The sequence below is a fragment of the Erinaceus europaeus genome, chromosome 3, assembly GCF_950295315.1.
Source record: "Erinaceus europaeus chromosome 3, mEriEur2.1, whole genome shotgun sequence".
Taxonomy (NCBI): Eukaryota; Metazoa; Chordata; class Mammalia; order Eulipotyphla; family Erinaceidae; genus Erinaceus; species Erinaceus europaeus.
In genome coordinates this window covers 29,621,350-29,639,426 of record NC_080164.1, presented here as the reverse complement: position 1 = coordinate 29,639,426, position 18,077 = coordinate 29,621,350, and the positions used below count along the sequence as shown (strand labels likewise).

Sequence of the window (18,077 nt, the reverse complement as noted above, 5' to 3'; positions counted from 1 at the left end):
GCACTCTGACTCTTTTCATTTTGGGAGAGCTAGGGCCTGTGGAATTTCTTTCTTTTTTTTTTTTAAGGAAATTAAAAAAAATTTAATTATTTTTATTTTCCCTTTTGTTGCCCTTGTTTTATTGTTGTTTTCGTTATTATCGTTGTTGTTGATGTCATCGTTGTTGGATAGGACAGAGAGAAATCAAGAGAGGAGGGGAAGACAGAGATGGAGAGAGAAAGCCAGATACCACTTGTGAAGTGACACCCTTGCAGGTGAGGAGCCGGGGGCTTGAACCGGGATTCTTATACTGGTTCTTGCGCTTCACACCACATGCACTTAACCGGCTGCGCTACTGCCCAAGCCCTGTGCTTGTGGAATTTCATGGCTCCTTGGATTGACAGCTCCGGGGAGAGAGAGAGAGAGAGAGAGAGAGAGAGAGAGAGGGACCAAAGCACCGGAGATGGAGATTTCCCTCTGCCGTGGCTTGAACCTGAGCTGCACACGTGGCAATGCAGCAGTCCTCCCAGTGAACTGTCTCTCCAGCCCCCATGCTGGTCCTTCTGACAGGAATTAACTGATTCATTCAGTTCTGTCATAGTCTGTGTGACCCTAGGTGCAAAGTCCTTGCACGTGTGTCATACCTCACAGAGCTGTGTCCTGCTCAGTTCTCCCACTCTAATTCCTAGGAAGGTGGGGGAGGAGGAAGAGGAGGAGAAAGAGAGAAGAGACTTCACAGCACTGCTCCACTCTCCATGGAGCTTTCTCAGGTGCCATCCATGCTCCCATGTGGTGCCAGGGCTCAAACCCAGGGCCTTATAGTCAGATGGGCATTTTACCAGGTGGGCTACCTCCCAATCATGAATATATTTACAAGAGAGACAGAGGGAGGGGGGAGAAGACAGAGAGAAAGAGAAAGGAGGGGAGAGAGGGAAGGGAGGCAAGAGAGAGAAGAGAGGAGAGGTGAGAGAGGAGAGAAGAAAAGAGAAGAAGGAGAGATGTGAGAGAGGAAAGGAAAAGGAGACAGTAAAACGAGAAAGAGAGAAGAGAAAGGTGAGAGGAGAGAGATGAAAGAAGGAGAGAAAGGAGGGACACAGGAGAGAGAGAAAAAGAAAGAGGAGAAAAGGGAAAGAGGAGAAAGAGGAAAAGAGAGGAGAGAGAGAGAGAGAAGAGAGGAAAGAATAGCAAGAGAGGGAGTTGGGTGGTAGCACAGTGGGTTAAGCGCATGTGGCACAAAGCGCAAGGACCGGCGTAAGGATCCCGGTTCGAGTCCCTGGCTCCCCATCTACAGGGGAGTCACTTCACAGGCGGTGAAGCAGGTCTGCAGGTGTCTTTCTCTCCCCTTCTCTGTCTTCCCCTCCTCTCTCCATTTATCTTTGTCCTACTTAATCATGACATCAACAACAATAACAATAATAAAAAACAACAAGGGCAACACAAGGGAAAACAAATAATTTTTAAAAAAGAATAGCAAGAGGAGAGAGAGCAGAGCAACACAATAGCACATATTGCCAGGGATCAAACCTTGGCCTCAGGCCTGCATGTCCTGTGCTCTAGCTGTGTCACTAGTCCTGTGTTGTAACTGCTGACAAACAGGATGGGGCATGAGAGGGAAGTCAGCAGGGCTCTGCCTGGGTTGCAGCTCTCCCTCCTCCCTGCTGCTCTTCCTCCCATCCTCACCCCTCCCTGAGAGGCCTCTTTCTTTTTCACTTTTGGGGACCCCCGCTTCAGTATCCTGAGTGCCCAGCCCTTTGGCCCTGTAATCTGTGACAGTAACCAGGTGCCCCCCTCCTTCCAGCACACACACACACACACACACACACACACACACACACACACACACACACACACACACACACACACACGAGTGGCTAGGCTCTAGGAGCCTAGCCGTCTTGGGGTTCTGCTTGGTCAGGGCATCTCAAGTGTCCCTTTCAGAGGGTGGGCCCCTCAGATTGGGGGCTGCTAGAGAGTGAGTCTGCCAAGGGCTTAGGGGGAATCCCCAGGCAGAGTGGGGAGTGGTGACCTCCGTCCCACACATGCGCCCCACATGCTGGCTCCGGGCACAGGGCTCCCCACTCCCACAGCAGCTGCTGACTCGGCAGAGTGGGTGGGGGGCACATCTGTGGAGGGAGGGGAGCCCCCATGGAGAAGCAGCTCTGCTCACATTCAGAGGGAACATCTGGCAGCATCTGCAGAGTTCACAGCCAGAGCGGGGGGAGGCCTGGCCACAGCCTGTGCCAGCTCTGGGGTGATTCGCAGCCTTGCCCCACTTGTGGCTGGCCACAGCTTGGCAGTGGACAACAGGGTGATCCTGGGGGGACAGCTCGTCCTGAGGGAGCAGGGATAGGGAGGGTGTCAACTTTTCTGTTGCCTGCCCAGGCCCAGCTCTCACACCTAGGTTCCATAGGCCCCACAACCCCATACCTAGACCCCGCAGCCCTCAGGCTCCCACAGTCACCATCTCCTCATGGCCCAGACCACTAATAGTTTCAGCCCCCCCCATTTCCTCATGACCCAGCCCCCTACAGCCCAGTCTCCCAAGGCTCCCATGGCCCAGCCCCTCATGACTCCCACACCCAGCCGCCCTCCCCCCCCATATCTCCCAGACAAGGATCAGAAGGCCCAGTTTTGAAGTGGAGGCATCTGTAGGAGGGGGCAAGGTTGGGAGCAGCAGGCTGTGGAATCAGGGTGGAAGGGAGAAGATGAGTGTCCTCTGTGGGGACAGCAGCCCTCATGGGGCAGTGACTAGAGGTGTGGGGGCCAGGCTATAGTGGGATGTCACCAGGCTTCAGGGTCTGGCAGGACTGTCACCAGCTGGAGATAATGCCCTTCATCCCCTGGAGGGCCCAGGGACTGGGGGACTGTGCTCAGCACCAGGATCAAGAAACTGTATGTGGGCAGGGGTAGATAGCATAATGGTTATGCAAAGAGACTCTCATGCTTGAGGCTTCAAAGTCCCAGGTTCAATCCCCCATACCACTACAAGCCAGAGATGAGCAGTGCTCTGGTAAAAAGAAAAAAAAAAAAAGTGAACTGAGTCAGTATCAAAAGGCTCCCCAACTTGCAGGCTCCCCACCCTACAGATTCCCTGCAGATTCCTGCACTCATCTTCCCTCCACCCTTCTCCAGGTCAGCTCAGCTGTCACCCAGGATGCCAACACCTGATTCAACTTCTCAGCCTTTTCCCAGTTCTGGGAGTGCTGGGACCCTAATTCCATAGAAACTTGATTTAAATGGAGCCTTGGGAACAAAATGGAATTCTGGTCCTACTGTAGGGTGAAAACTCATTGCAGTGCTTATCCAGGTACAATACAGTTTTGGGGGGCTGGGCAGTACTGCACTTGGTTGAGTCACCATGCACAGGGCCTGGCTTCAAGCCCCGGCCCCCAAGTGTAGGGGGAAGCTTTATGAGTAGTGAAGCAGGACTGCAGGCGTCTCTCCCTCGGGCTCCCTATGTCCTCTCAATTTCTAAATCAAAAAAAAAAAAGGGGGTGGAGTTCCTGGGATTAGTGGATTTATAGGGTCAGAATCAAGCACCAGCAGTAACCCTGGTGGAATAAAAAAAAAAGAAAAAGAAAATTATAAAGAAAAGCTTAAAAATCACAATGATCTAATAGATCCCTCTCTCTGTTAGCACGGGTCATCTCCATCAGCAACGACATAATGGACCCCTTTGGGGGCCCCTATAGGACCTTGTCCTCAATGTGGATCAACAATGGTAGAGAATGTTCCATCTTGCGAAGGGGGGTTGGATAACATACTCTGTCTACCACCTGAGGAAGATGGGTCCTGAAATTGGTGCAACTTGGAATGTTCCTACTGATGACCACAGAATGCAAGTTTGGACCTACAGGGATGTAGAGGTTACACAGGCTCCTATGCTGAATATGGGCCCAGATCAAATCGACAGGGTTTTTTATAGTCAATAATATTTATACACTTTCCCCATATTTGGGAGCTACTCTCTTCCCTGATCCAGCTTTCTAGCCCTTTTCCCAGCCATGACATCGTGTTCCCAGACAATAACCTGGATCCACCTGCATATCACATGTCAGGCTCAGGGAAAAACTAACAAGTGTCATGGGCCCTCTGGAATGTACCTAAAATAGCCCTACTAGCTATTTCCAAAATGGAGACCCCAAATCTTCACCTACAATATTCCAGCCTTTAAGTTCATGATTAATCAACAGTTTTTTTAAAATATATTTTTTGTGTTATTGGATAGAGACAGAGAGAAATTGAGAGGGGAGAGGGAGACTGACAAGGAAAGAGACAAGATAGACACCTCCAGCCCTACTCCACCACTTGTGAAGCCTGCAGGTGAGAACCAGGGGTTTGAACCCGCATCCTGTGCACTGTAATGTGAACACTTAACCATTTGCGCTACCACCTGGCCCCTTAATCAACTATTTGTATGGTTTTATATGTTAACTCTTTTTCAGCCACCAGGTTCCAGATGCCAACCGGACTTCCCTGGACAGATGACCCCACCAATGTGTCCTGGAGCTCTACTTCCTCAGAGCCCTGCCCCACCAGGGAAAGAGAGAGACAGGCTGGGAGTATGGATCGACCTGTCAACGCCCATGTTCAGCAGGGAAGCAATTACAGAAGCCAGAACTTCCACCTTCTGCACCTCATAATGACCCTGGGTCCATACTCCCAGGGGGTTAATGAATAGGGAAGCTATCAGGGGAGGGGATGGGATACAGAGTTTTGGTGGTGGGAATTGTACCCCTCTTATCCTATGGTCTTGTCAGTGTTTCCATTTTATAAATAAAATTAAAAAAAAAAAAGAAAGGGGGAAAAGAAAAGAAAAATCACAATGAGCTTGTCACCCTTGGAGCATTCATTATACTCTGTGGGCGGGAGACAGCTCAATGGCGCATAGGCAGGTATGCACCCTACTGGGTGAGCAACTTCGGCCCGTGGGAGGGAGTCTGGGATGTGGGGTTCATTTCCTTCACCCTTGAGGTGCGGCTGGCCTGGGTTGGGTTCAACCGGCAAAAAAGCCCCATGACCTGGGCCAGCTCTGGGGTTCACCATCCCCCATGGGGATGCCAGGGCCCCTGAGGTCCCTTCATAGCCCTTGGGGCTGCAGGGCAGCGTCCCTCTGCCCTCACAGGGTCTGGCTTTGGGGCAGGGGGCTGCACCCCAGATGCCACTGAGCAAGGCAGCAGTGTTGTGGGTGGAGGCGCATTGAGGCAGCACTGAGGCAGCTAATCCCATTTTCTGCTTTCCTGATAATTCACTTCTCTGCCTGCCTGCCTACTCTCACCGCCAGGCCCCTGCTCCTGGGGGGTGTGTGGAGGGGAGGCATGGTATTCCAAGGCACTGATTCCAGCAACCTGTCTGGAAGCTTTGGAAGCCCAGGAAGTGGTGCTTGGTCCATCTTTCAGTGTCCTCTTTCTGGGACTCTTTGTCCCCTGACTGTATCCTCTGAATTTGGCAGAGATCCCCATAGGGCCCCTCCAGCCCCCAAGTCTAGCCCAGCTTGGGGAATGGGGAGGCAGCAGCCACACATGGGTGTCATAGGAGCTGTGCTAGGGACAGCCTGGGGCACCATGGTGGGTGCATACAGCTAGTGGGCAGGATGAGGTCTGGGGAGGGCACATGTGGGCTCAGAGACACCCCCCCACCACCCCTAGCCACCAAGCTCTAGAGGGCCCCAGACAGGATGACCCTGGGCATAGTCAATCCCTTCCTCAGGAGTTGGGGACACTTTGGAGAAATTGTTTCTGTGCCAGAGGTCTTGAATAAAGTGTGACTCTCTTCTTTGTTAATATCTATATTTATTTACTTATTTTTAATTTATTATTTTTTAATTATTGGATAGAAACAGAAATTTAGAGGGAAGGGGGAGAAAGGGAGAGACAGGGGGCCAGACTAGCACGTGGGTTAAGCGCGCATGGTACGAAGCACAAGGACCGGCTTAAGGATCTTGGTTCGAGCCCCCAGCTCCTCACATGCAAGGGGAATCACTTCGAAAGCAGTGAAGCAGGTCGCTTCACAGGCGGTGAAGTAGGTCTGCAGGTGTCTGTCTTTCTCTCCCCCTCTCTGTCTTCCCTTCCTCTCTCCATTTGTCTCTGTCCTATCCAACAACAATAATAATGATAAATAACAAGGGCAACAAAAGCGGGGGAAATGGCCTCTAGGAGCAGTGGATTCGTAATGCAGGCACTGAGCCTCAGCAATAACCCTGGAGGCAAATAAAAAAGGTGGGGGAAGAGACACCTGCAGCCCTGCTTCACCACTTGTGAAGCCTCCCCCTGCAGGTGGGGAGCAGGAGCTTGAACCTGGGTCCTTGTGCACTGTAATGTGTGCACTTGTTAGGTGTGCCACTGCTGGGCCCTGCACCTAGTTTTTTTTTTTTTTAAAGACTTGAACATTTTATTTTAATGAGAGATGAGACAGGGCGTGGTCCAGGAGGTGGCGCAGTAGATAAAGCAATGAACTCTCAAGGGTGAGGTCCTGAGTTCAATCCCTGGCAGTACATGTACGAGAGTGATGTCTGATTTTCTTTCTCTGCCTATCTTCTTCATGAATAAATAAAATCCTTAAAAAAAAAAAAAAGATGAGAGACAGGAAGGGGGAGGAAGAGAATGAGATACCAGAGCACCGCTTAGCTCTGACTGATGGTGGTGTTGGGGATTGAACCTGGGACCTTAAGAGCCTCAGGCATGGGTCTTTTTGCAGTACCACTGTGCTTTCCCCTGCTATTAATATCTGTTTTGCAAATGTGGCCCTGCAGAGGGGACTGAACCAAGGCCCCCATAATGGCACTGTTAAGACCTCCCTAAACCCACAATCTAGAGGGAGAGAAGAGACACACAGCTCCAGCCACCACCCAAAGAGCTCTTCGGTGCTTGCTGCTCATGGAGCTGAGGCTGGAACCCAGGGCCTCAATAGGTGGTTAAGCTCAAGCCCTCCCGATGGCCATCTCCCCAGCCTCTGCGTGTGGTCCTTGCCCTGAGCCTCCCCATTGCTGCGCTGCCTGCTCAGAGGTTCTTGAAAGGAGAGGTGCCAGTCTAGTGCTGTGGTAAAGCTGCTTGTTGAGTGGGGCAAGGCCTCAGGCCCTGGCCGTTCTGGGTCAGCCGGGTTGAGAGCTGGTGTCAGAGCTCCGTCCTGACACACTTCACTTATTTGGCTGTTAATATTTTTTGTGTGGCACCCGGGGACAGGCTCTACGTCACACATGGTGACACGAGCAGGGCTGACTTGTTTCCAGTTTAGAGGTGGGGAGCGAGCAGACACCAGGGGCTCCCCATCTGATGTGGGAAGAGCCCCTTTCCCTGGTCCTCAGGCATGGAAACCACCTCAGAAAGTAGTGCTCCCTGGTGGGTCCTCGGGTGCATGGAATGCCCCAGTCCCATGCATATGAAGCCCCCAGCTCCCTCCCAGTCCTGTGCCCATGCCAGCCACAGAAAGACCCCTCCCCCAAAACCCCAGGAAGAATGAGGCCAGAGCCAGGGCTGCGCTGGGCGTGTTCACTGAGCGCTTTTATTTCTTACAAAAATAAACATCTGAGAGAGAAGTACAAAAGCTCCCGGAAGCCCGCTTGCCTGCTCACTTGCGGGGGAGGTCGGGCTGGGGGTGCCCAGGGGCCCGGGTCTGGCTCAGACGCTCCGCTGCTCCTCCAATGGCTCAGACTGCGTCACCTCTGTCCCTAGGCACCCTGGCACCCCCGAGCGGGACTTTGGCTACATTCTCGCAAAGACACAGTGGCGGCTGGCTGTCCTGGGGGCAGTGCCCGGAAAGGGGTGCAGGGCCGCTGCTCACATTGACTTTGGCATTATTGCACATGGTGGGGTCACCCAGCTTCCAGAGGTCCAGTGGGCTGTGGGGTGCTGGGGGAGGGTGTTGGCCATTCAGCCTGAGGCCCGCACATATGTGGTCTTGCTGGGGTCCAGCTCCACATGGTTCCACCCAGTCTTGAAAAAGACCAGCTGCCGGCCTGGGGGAGGGATGAGAAGTCACAGGGGGTAGCAGTGAGAGATCACAGGACTGCAGGCAGTTCTCCCCAGAGACTGGGTCACTGTCCCCCGACATTGCTACCTTGAGGACCCACAGATAAGAGCTCCCAGGGCTGTGCCCACCTGTCCCAGGCAACCTTCCCCCCCCCTGCCCCCGTGCCCTGTCTACCTTTCTGGGTAGCCCCATCCCTCTTTGGGACCACTCTGTCCACCTGTCCAGATCATTTCCACCCCTCCCGTCCACCTGTTTAGGGCAACCCTTCCCTTTCTCCTTCCCTCTTAGACCTGCCCTGTCACCTGTCCAGGTGGTCTGGTTGGTGACCACAAAAGCCCGGCACTGGGTATGGCTCTCACAGATGTCCTTGGCCTCAGCCAGGTTGAACACGGACAGGACGCAGCCCCCGTGCTGGTGGGATGGCCAGCAGCGGTAGTCCTCCTGGGGGATGTTGCTAGACGCCAGGTGTCGATACTCTGGGGGAGGGAGTGGGGGGGTAGGGGACATGGTGGGTGAGAACCTCTGGACTCACTGAACTCTTGGCACTTCACCCCCATGGTCACAGGGACATGGCTGGAATTTAGGGGTGTCATTGCTGGATGGGGGACAGCCCAGGGCCCTCACAACCACCGGGCTAACTTGAGTGTGTGTGGGGGGGGGGGAGGGGAGAAGCCCTACAGTGCAGGTGTGACTCAGGGAGACTGGAGAGGGGCTGCCTTTCCCTGTTCCTTCCTTCCCTTTTGTTCTTTTTCTCTTTGCAAAGGCAGGAGGAGGCATATATAGTGATCAAGTGTATGTGCACGTGCCAGGCTTAAACCTGGGTCACTCACACGGCAGAACTACGCACTAGCCCAGAGAGCTATCCTGCTGGCCTGGAAGTGGCATTTCTACCCAGTGCTGCCCAGAGATTAGAGGGGCCCACTCCCTCTCCCTTCTGGACTGGGGGGGTCCCTTTCCTCCTGGCCAGGGAATCCCCTCTCCTGACCTGACGGTCCCCTCTCACCTGGTCTGCACTCCCTTCCCTCTTGGTTCTGGGGAGACTACAAGCAAGTTCTGGGGGTGGGGGATATTAGGGTCATAGGCAGACGCACACTGCAACTGGCCCTTCTGAAGCCTGTACTGGCCTGTGGGGTAGGGCTTGGTGGAGGAGCTGCTGGCCCTGGGGAGAACTAGCGGGAACGGAAGGTGGGCAGAGGGGATAACCAAAGTCCAGGCTGTGGTTTACAGCTCATAGGAGGAAAAACGAGTGGCCACCGCTCCCTTCGTTAAACTTTACTCACGGGCCCACAAAGCCCAAATGGACACGGCTCCCTGGATGCGATGGTGCCCAGAGGACCTGGCTTCTACCTAGGGGACCCCTACCCTCCACCCAGTCACACGTCAGGGACTCAGGGGGGTCGAATCCTGTCCCCCCACCTGCCCTCATTTCTTGAGGCCAGCTCACGCCCTGCCCACTCACCAGCTCTGTGGCCCGCTGTGGAGTTGTGCAGGTACTGGCCGCTCTGGAACAGGTGCAGAACCGTCTCCAGCTGGGCCAGAGTCTCATCCACTCCCCAGGACAGCTCCCCTGCAGGAAGGGTGTGTGACTGGCTATGGCCCTGTCCCTCCCCCTGCACCTGGGGGGGGGCCAGGCTGGGGTGGTGGCCACATGGGCCCACTCACCTGTGGCGTTCACAATTGCATCCAGCAGTGGCCGCAGTGAGGGCGGGGCGCTGTGCGGCAGGAGGTAGGTGAAGAAGAACCTGGGGGCAGTGGGCAGGGTCAGCTGGGGTCTTACCCCTTAACCTGGGTGGGGGACCCACCCACACATGGTAACCCCTGGGGGGTGCTCAGACTTGGGGTGCAGGTGGGCACCTCACACCTGAGGTGGGAGGCCCCCTGCTCAGTATCCAGGTGCCTAAAGGGTCCCCGCCCAGTGTTAGGGCCAGGCTGTCCTGTCCAGCAGTCTCATCCCAGCTGGGCACTATTCTAAGACACCTCCAGCTACCACCATCCCTGCCTCTCCCAGATTCACCCTGGGCAGCTATTCTTAGTCTCAGCATCAGCAGTCCGAATGTCCCTGCCTGCCAGACGTGACTGTCAGCCCCCGTGGGAACCTGGCCCCTACTCACCCAAACTTGACCCCACACAGCTCAGTCTCTTGTGGCCCAGGCCCCTGTTCCACCGGGCTGCCCCCTGGGCCCGTCACTAGTGGTTCCCCTGTCTTTGGCTACTCTGTCCCTAGCCACCCCTTAGGCCCGTCCCAGGCCACCACCTGTAAGCATTATAGAGGTTGCGCTTCTCGTTCATGCCCAGGCAGCGGCCGTGGGCAGAGCAGGCCAGGCTGAAGTTCCTGGCAGGGAACTCAAGGGTGCAGTCGGCACTGCTGGCACATGGTGTCTCCTCCACACGGGCGTCGTCCAGGTCAGTCACCTTCAGCTCCCCATCCACCAGCACAAACTGGCGAGGCCGGAAGTCCAGCAGCGTGACAGAGCCCAGTGGCGAGTGGGCCAGGTGGTGTAGCAGGCGGCCTAGACTCAGGCATATCTGCGGGGGGGTGGGGGGTTGGGGAGTGAGTCTGCGGGGATGTCATCTTTCCCCAGACTCATCAGCTGGTGTGTTCTGGGATGACTCTTCCATGGCTGGGCAGATTATGTGAGCACCAGTGTGCGTGTGTGTGTCTGTGACAGCACTGTGGAATGAATGCATGTGAGGACCTGCATGTGCGATCTGCTGTCAGGTTCTGTGTAAACAAGACATCGGTGTATACACACCTGTGAGTGTGTCCATGTGAGACTGAGTGTGTGTGTGGTGCTTGGACGTGAGTGCCTGACTGTGGTTGTGTGAGGATGAAAAAGTGTCTAAGTGTGTGTGCGCCTGTATAACTGTATGTGTATGTGGGTGTACGTGAGCATATTTATGTGAGTATGTGTATACATGAGTGTATGTGTGTGACTATGCCTGTGGGACTCTGTGAGTGCATGTGTGTGAGTGTGCGGGGATTATGTGCCAGGGTCCTCTGTGTTCTGCTGTTTTTTTTAACCCCTGGCTGCCCCCCCCATATTTGCCAGGCTCCGCCAGGCTCCTCCCTCCCTGGCCAGAGAGGCTAGCCTTGTAGGGAGAAGAGCCCACTGTGGCCCCCCCCTCCCTTCCCCTCCCACATCCTCTCCACACACGCGGAAGCGGTCTTCCCAGGAGGCCTGTAGCAGCTGGACCATCTCCACGGGTGCACCCAGCTCGGTGATGGTGGTCAGTGTGTCTGGGATGTCCTCGCTATCCTGGTAGCAGTAGCCGTAGAGCTGTGGGCAGGTGGACAGTCAGTGCGCTGGGATGGGGTGGGGGAACAGCTCCTAAGTCACTGACCACTGGGGGCTCTCAGCTGTGAGCCCTGGAAGCCTGGTTGCTGGATGCACAACTTGAGAGGACAATGACCTGCCGAGTAGAGCAGTGCTCTGTTTCCCCCCTCAGGGAGGGCGCTCGGAGAAGGCAGGCCACTGTGCAGGACCTCACTGCATGCCAGAGCAGCTGGCCTGCTTCCTTCCAGGATCCTCGTGCTGCAACCCGTGCTCAGTCCCCACTTCTCCCCTGCGGGTCTCTGGGCAGGGACATTAGTGTGCGCTGCTCTCTGCAGAAGTGAGGTTCACATGCTTGGGTGGTGCTGGACCAACCCAGGGAGGGCACAACCTCAGGGAGTTGTGCCAGTGACCCCTGGAGCCACCCTCCAAGGCTGGTCCTATCAACATGCATCCCAGAAGGCAGGAAGGCTGAGTCTATACTATAAGGTCTGGGGTGGCTGTCCAGGCCGCTGCCCCCCTCCCCCAGGCCAGCTTGAGGAGTCCAAGCAGCAGCCTGGGGGCCTGCTTCTCATTTTCCTGCCCAGCCCAGCTTTTGTGGGCAGCTCCAGAAGGTTATTAAACACCCCAGGTCGTTAAATATGCTGTTAACGAGGTATTAATCAACACCCTCAGGAAAGAATAAAAGGACACCATTAACCCCCCCCCCCCCCCCCCCCCCCCCACACACACACACACACACACACACACACACACGCCAGGCTCCCTAGGCAGCCTTTGTCTCCAAGAGGAGATTCTGGCCTCATCAGAGCCTGCTTGGGGGAGGGGGACCTTGTGCCCTTTGACCCTGGGCTGAGAAGCCCGGGTGGTGTCCGCAGGGAGGGGGTAGGCAGGGACGGACGTGGCCAGAAGCAAACGGGGAACAAGCTGCCTGGGTGTTTTTGTGTGCCCACAGGGAGATGGCCTAGCAAGAGGGGGCTGGGGGCTGGGTGGCTTGGGAGGCTGCAGGCTGAGCTGGGCGGAACCGGAGACCCTTAGAGCCTGCTCTAGCTGTGCATCAGCCCACCAACAGTCCAGTGGTTTTGAAATTTCAAAGGATGAAGAACTCAAGACATTACCCTTTGCTCCCTGCACCCCGAGAGGCCTAGCACAGGATTGGACAGACACCCTCAGAGCAGGGGAACTAAAGCAGAGCCCCACTGTGTGCCCCACAACACCTAACTCTGGGGGGTGGGCCTCAGCACCCCAGCTAGCCCCAGCTTGGGAGAAAAAGGATGAACCTTTCCAGACCGACTTTTACTTCAGTGTCTTCAGACTCTCATCTGACCAAAGTGGGGGACTTCTGAAATGGGTGGAGTCCTGAGATGAGGGGGCCTTGCAATGGGTGAGGGCCTTCTGAAGGGGGTTGGGGGGCTTTGAAATGGGGAGCAAGCTGCTAAAGTCTGGGGGTCTATAGGTGAGAGAGAGAAGAACCCCAGAAGCCCCCAGCTGTCCTCAGGGAGGGGTCTGTGCAATAGACACACTTGACTGTCCATGCAGCCAGCCCGAAAAGCCTCCTGGCCGCCTTCTACCCTGTGTTTCCAGAACATTCCCAAGTGCCCCTGGGAAGTGGAAGCCAGATCCTCCCTGTCAGCAGGCCACGTAGCCGGCCCACCGCTGGCCAAGCGGCTAGGCAAACCCCCCCCAGCCTGACCACTGGGCGTGTGCCAGGCACACAGGGTGGGGGGTGGGCACTCCACAAAGCCCACTGAAGAGAGAGGGCTGGAGTTCTCCAGGGGATCTGGGGGTGGCTCATCCAGGCAGGCGAGGAGGTGAGAGAGGAGGGAGCCCCAAGTTGCTAGGCTAGGAGTGGCCATGGCAGACAAGAGACCATAATGGGGGGGGGGCGCACACATACCACATTTGCCCTCTATCCCTGGAGACCAGAAGGGAACCAACTTGAGGACCTGGCCTTCTCAGCCCTCCAGCTGGCCTGGCCCTACTGACAGGATAGGGCAGGACAGGACAGGACAGTGGGATCCCAGCCTGTAACCCAAGCACCAGCCCCAGGCTCCAGGGCCCCCCTGAAGTCCACCCCAATCCCTGGGCTGATTTTGGGGGGGACATGTGCTTTCTGGCCTAAAGTCCTCAGCTCCCTGCTGTCCTCCCAGGGCTGCTGGAAAGCCCAGCAAGGCTCCTGAGGCCAGCGCACTGAAGCGGGGTTCAGATTCCGTCCAAAGGTACCCTGTTACTGCAGCCAGGGGTCTGGATTCAGTGTGACCACTGCTGGAATTCTGGAGGCATAACCTTGCGTCCCAGGGAACCCCAACCCAACTTCTGAGTCTCCCCGTCCCAGGCGCTGAGAAGCTGAGCAACATGAGGGCCCCCCGATGGTGAAGCAGAGTGGGGGGGGAGGGGTCTGCCAGTGAGCTCTCCACTCTGAAAAGGACCCCAGCCCCTCTTTACACCTTAGCCAGATCCATACCTGTAGCACACTGGGGTGGCATCCAGTACTTGCAGTACATTACGGTGCCCCTCTGTCCCTGCAGCACATTGAGGGCCCTCCCGCCCCAGTCGCTGCTACAGCACCTTGGAGTCCATCCCCCGGCCCCTGGCCCTGCAGCAAGTTGAGGTCCCCCCAGGACCCCTATCCCCGGTCCCGGTACCTGCAACACGTTGGGGTGGCGCAGGCGCTGCAGAAGCACCATCTCCTTGAGCAGCTTGTGCGCCGCCAGGCGATAGCAGCCGCGCCGGGCCCCGAACTCGCGCACGCAGCTGCCCAGGTCATGACCGCTCACGTCCACGGCCTTGAGAGCCACGGCGGCGCCGCCCGGCAGGCGGACGCGGTACACAGCCTTGGTGTAGCCCGCGCCCACGAACTGCGCCCCCGACGCCGCGCGCAGCGCCGCGCAGCCCAGGCCGGGGCCACGGGGGCGCGGGGCGCGGGGGGCGCGGAGGCGCGGGGCGCGGGGCCGCGGGGCGCGGGGCGCCAGGTCCATAAGCCGCCGGCGCTCCGGCCGCCCCCATGCGCCCCCGCGGCCCGCCCGCGAGTAGCGCCGCGCCTCCTCGTAGCGCGCCCGGATCTGGCGCGCCAGCTCTCCGCGGGCCCCGCGCCGGCCGGGGGGGGCGGGGGGGCCCGCGCCCGGCGCCAGCAGCGCGCTCAGCACCGAGCCCAGCAGGAAGGCGGCGCACAACCCCGCCGCCACGGCCGCCCGCCGCCGCCGCATCCTCAGGCCCCGCCGAGCATGGCCGCCGCCGCCCGGACACTTGCCGCCGCCGCCCCGGGGCCGCCCGCAGGGAGGGAGGGGGAGGGGCGGGGCGGGGCGGGCCTGGGCGGCGTGGGGCGGGGCGCTCGGGGCTGGGCGGAGAGCGGGAGGGGGCTGGCCGGCGGGGGTGTGTGCGAAGAGGGGGCGCGGATAGCGGGAGGGGATGAGCGGGCGTGGGGGAGGCGGAGAGCTGGAGGAGCAGAGTGGGGTGGAGGACTGGCGGGGGAGATGGAGGGCCAGGGGGATCGGAAAGCTGTAGGGGGCTGGCGGAGGAGGGGGCTGGGCGGAGACGGGTTGCCCACCTCCCCCCACCCCGCACGCTCAGTTAGCAAGAGGGTGCAGGCGGAGGGGGGAGTCAGATAGCGGAGGGGATAGGCCGGGGAGGGGCTTAGAGCGGGACGGGTTGGCTGCTGGACCGGATTGCGGGGGCTGGGGGGTGACCCTGAGTGGGTAGTTGGGGAGGGCAGTGGGGGAACTCTGAGTGGCTAGCGGTGGGGCGGGGGACCCTGAGTGACTAGCGGGGCCGGGAGAGGAGGCTGGGGGCAGAGGGGTGGGCACAGGACCGGTGGCGGATAGAGGGGCTATGGGGGGGTGTGTGCGGTGCAGGCCGCAGGTGATGGGCCCTGGAGGCGGCATCCGTGAGAAGCTGGGACCCCCTGTGAAAAGTGCGGACCTTGTCCCCCCGGGCAATGGCATGGAAAGGCCTCGAGGGGCTGCACCTGCAGACGCATGGTGGGGGGCCTCTGGTATCGGGATACACCCTTCCTGCCCATCAAGCCTGCAACGTGCGCACCCCCCCCCCCAGGCTCGAGTTCCGGTGACCGGTATTCGGTGGAACCAGGCTGCCCCCCCACCCCCCACCATGGCATCATTAGAGCTAATTGAGGACTTTCACACGCCGGCGTATTAGCTGTTTGCGGAGCGCCGCCCCCTCCCGGGAGAGATAAGCCGGCCGCCACCTTCCTCCCTACCCAGCCCCCTGCTTGGTCCCAGATTGATTGTTGGGCCTCGGAGGAGGGGTGTCGGGGGAGGGGCCCTTCCTGCAGAGGTGAAGGGGTGGCTCCCAGAGCGACAGGGGACAAGATCTGACCGCCTGGTCCATTGGGACACTGAGGTGTAGAGGGGGAACCCTGTCCTCAGAAGACTTGGGCTTGCAGGGCGCTGGCAGAGGATGGTGGTGATGGGCAGCAGATGCCCTCCCCGACTCACCAGCTGTCTCTGCTCTAATTAGCTGCCTGGAAAGCCAACCTGGGTTTGTAAACAGAGCTACTGGCAAAAGTCAACAGGCAGGCAGCAAACACCACCCGGCTCTCTCTGGTCCTAGGTCCTTGGGCCATTTGCCTGGCACTTCCAGGGGTGCAGGCGGGGAGACAGGGGACTCTGGGAAGAGTGGGTTACCACCTTAGGAGTGCCAGGTCTCCTTGCAGTCTTCCCAGGAGCCCCCCCCCCCCCAATCTTCTGGAAGAGCTGTTTCTGGGATGTGGGAACCAGATCTGGAGGTAGTGCTTGGCCTTCGGGTCTCTTGGCCCTGCCTGGGAGTGAAGGCCACTCTGTGGGTTTTGTGCTCTCTGGTGACATAGTAGCACCTCTTGAAAGCAGATCCTATTCCAGCGGCATCTCTGTCAGGCTCCAGTGAGTTTAGGGCTCCAGGACTGATGCACACACTACAGCCCACCCAGAGGGGCCTCCTCCCAAGAGCCAGGGGTGGTGGCCCAGTACTCTCTGAGCTGGAGCCAGGGGCCTTCCCCACACAAAAGATGCAAGAACTTTGGGCAGAGATCAGAGTGTTGGAACTGGCCATTCTTCACTCACAACTTTTACTTATTTGCCTTTTTTTTTTTTTGCCACCCAGGGAGAGAATCATTTCGAAGAATTGAGAAAGATACCACTGCACCCCAGAATCAGTGTAGGACCCTGATCCTCCTAGCCCTATCAGGGACTGTCTGTTGTTCCCCCTGTCCAGTCCTTGGGCCTCACGACTTGCCAGTGGGAAGGTTCAGGCTTCTACCCACAGCTCCAGCCTCAGGCCCAGCAGCAGCTAGGAGGGCTGGCCTGGCTGCAGAGGGCCCACCTGGCTCTAGAGCCTCTGTTCCCCTCTGCTGACTGCCACCCTGGCCTCCCTCTCTGTATCTTCCCTCAGTTCCTTCCAGAAGCCAAGTTTTCTGTGCTGGTCCCTCCTGACTGCAGCTCAGAATCTTCAGCCCCAACCTGTGGGGAATCTGAACCAGGCCTGCAGGCTGTGGGACCCCAGGCCTCGCTCTCACTGCCCACAGTCAGTGTCCGTGCCTCCTGTTTGCAGCCCTCACCCACTTTCCTCATGTGGTGCCCACCCCTCTCTTCCTGGAACCCTTACTGCCACCCTTAGCCTCTCTGCTCAGTCTGCTGACTGCCTCCTCTGGGGAGTTAGAGACAAGGGGAGCAGCTCTCCACCCCCAGATCTCAGAGGTATTCAGGGTTGTTTTCTCTGTGAGGAAATGCACAGGGCTGGGAGATAGTTTGTATGAGCATGTTCCTGTGTTCAAGTGCTGGCACCACATGGGAACACCGTGGATGGCACTGAGGGAGATTCAGGGGTGGTGGAGTGGTTCTGCGGTATCTCTCCCATCTCTCCCTCTATCTCTGCACACTCTAGCCCCAGGTTCAATCCCCCGCACCACCATAAGCCAGAGCTGAATAGTGCTCTGGTAAAATAATAATAATAATAACAACAACAATAACAACAAGGAGATGGACAAAATACATTTGGGGGGTTTGGGCACCTTGATGGAGCCCTCATCTCATTAGCTGAGTCCCTTGGGGTGTGTTGGGTGCCTCTCTATGTCGTTTCTCAGCCAGAATGAGGGGCTATGAGTACAGGCCTTGTGCCCTGAATCACCAGACTGGGTGAGGAGCAGAAGCAGCTAAGGTCTGACAGCAGCCTGGGCTGGGGGAGGGGCGCCCCTATAGGCAGTGAAGCTGATGTTCCTGAAATATAAACACAGGCGATGAAGGTCAGGTTTCTTACATGCTGGGTGGGGGGGGTTCCTTGAAGCAGTGCCCCTCCAAGACACAGATGGGGCAGAGAGACAGAGGGAGAAAGAGAGAAGGAGAAGGGAAGTGAAGATGCAGGGGAAACAGCGACAGGCAAAAGCTGGGACTCCTGGAAGGACAGACAGCCAAGGAAACAGACAGCTGACCTCTTTCTGGGAAAGGGCTTGGACCTCTGTGGGGCAGCCTGGACTGGTGTGGACTGGCATGGGGCAGCATCGTGCACCTGCAGCTAGGACTGGACACCACTTTGACCACTTATTGCGAGACTGTGTGTGGCCGAAGAGCCCAGGGACCCTATGGGGCCGGAGGGATACTCAGGGGCCCATAAGCTGACTACCTGCAAGTGAGGAGGGGTACAACTAGGGACACCAAAAGGTCAGCTCTGCTTGCCCTCCAACCTAACCTTTGTTCCTTTGCTGGACACTACTTCTTGGGGAAGGGAGGTTTGCTATTTCCTAAACAGACCTGTACTTAGTTCTCTAATAACTTTCTCTGAAGACACGAATGGTTCCTGGACTCACTGACTGTTCATGTGTCTGCACGCCCTTCCTGACGTAAGGAGGCCCCTGGAGATCCAAAGAGC

At 57.5% G+C, this 18,077-nt stretch overlaps 1 protein-coding gene across 1 annotated transcript; it reads right to left on the bottom strand.

Moving 5' to 3' along the window:
• Nucleotides 1-7,452: 7,452 nt before the first annotated feature.
• Nucleotides 7,453-14,501, bottom strand: PKDCC (protein kinase domain containing, cytoplasmic). The gene is made up of 7 exons (XM_007533880.3): nucleotides 13,865-14,501; nucleotides 11,103-11,225; nucleotides 10,202-10,473; nucleotides 9,610-9,689; nucleotides 9,407-9,514; nucleotides 8,250-8,423; nucleotides 7,453-7,933 (listed from the first exon to the last, which is right to left on the bottom strand). The coding sequence occupies exons 1-7, from the start codon at nucleotides 14,423-14,425 to the stop codon at nucleotides 7,848-7,850; spliced, it is 1,404 nt and encodes a 467-aa protein (XP_007533942.2). The 5' UTR covers nucleotides 14,426-14,501; the 3' UTR covers nucleotides 7,453-7,847.
• Nucleotides 14,502-18,077: the final 3,576 nt, after the last annotated feature.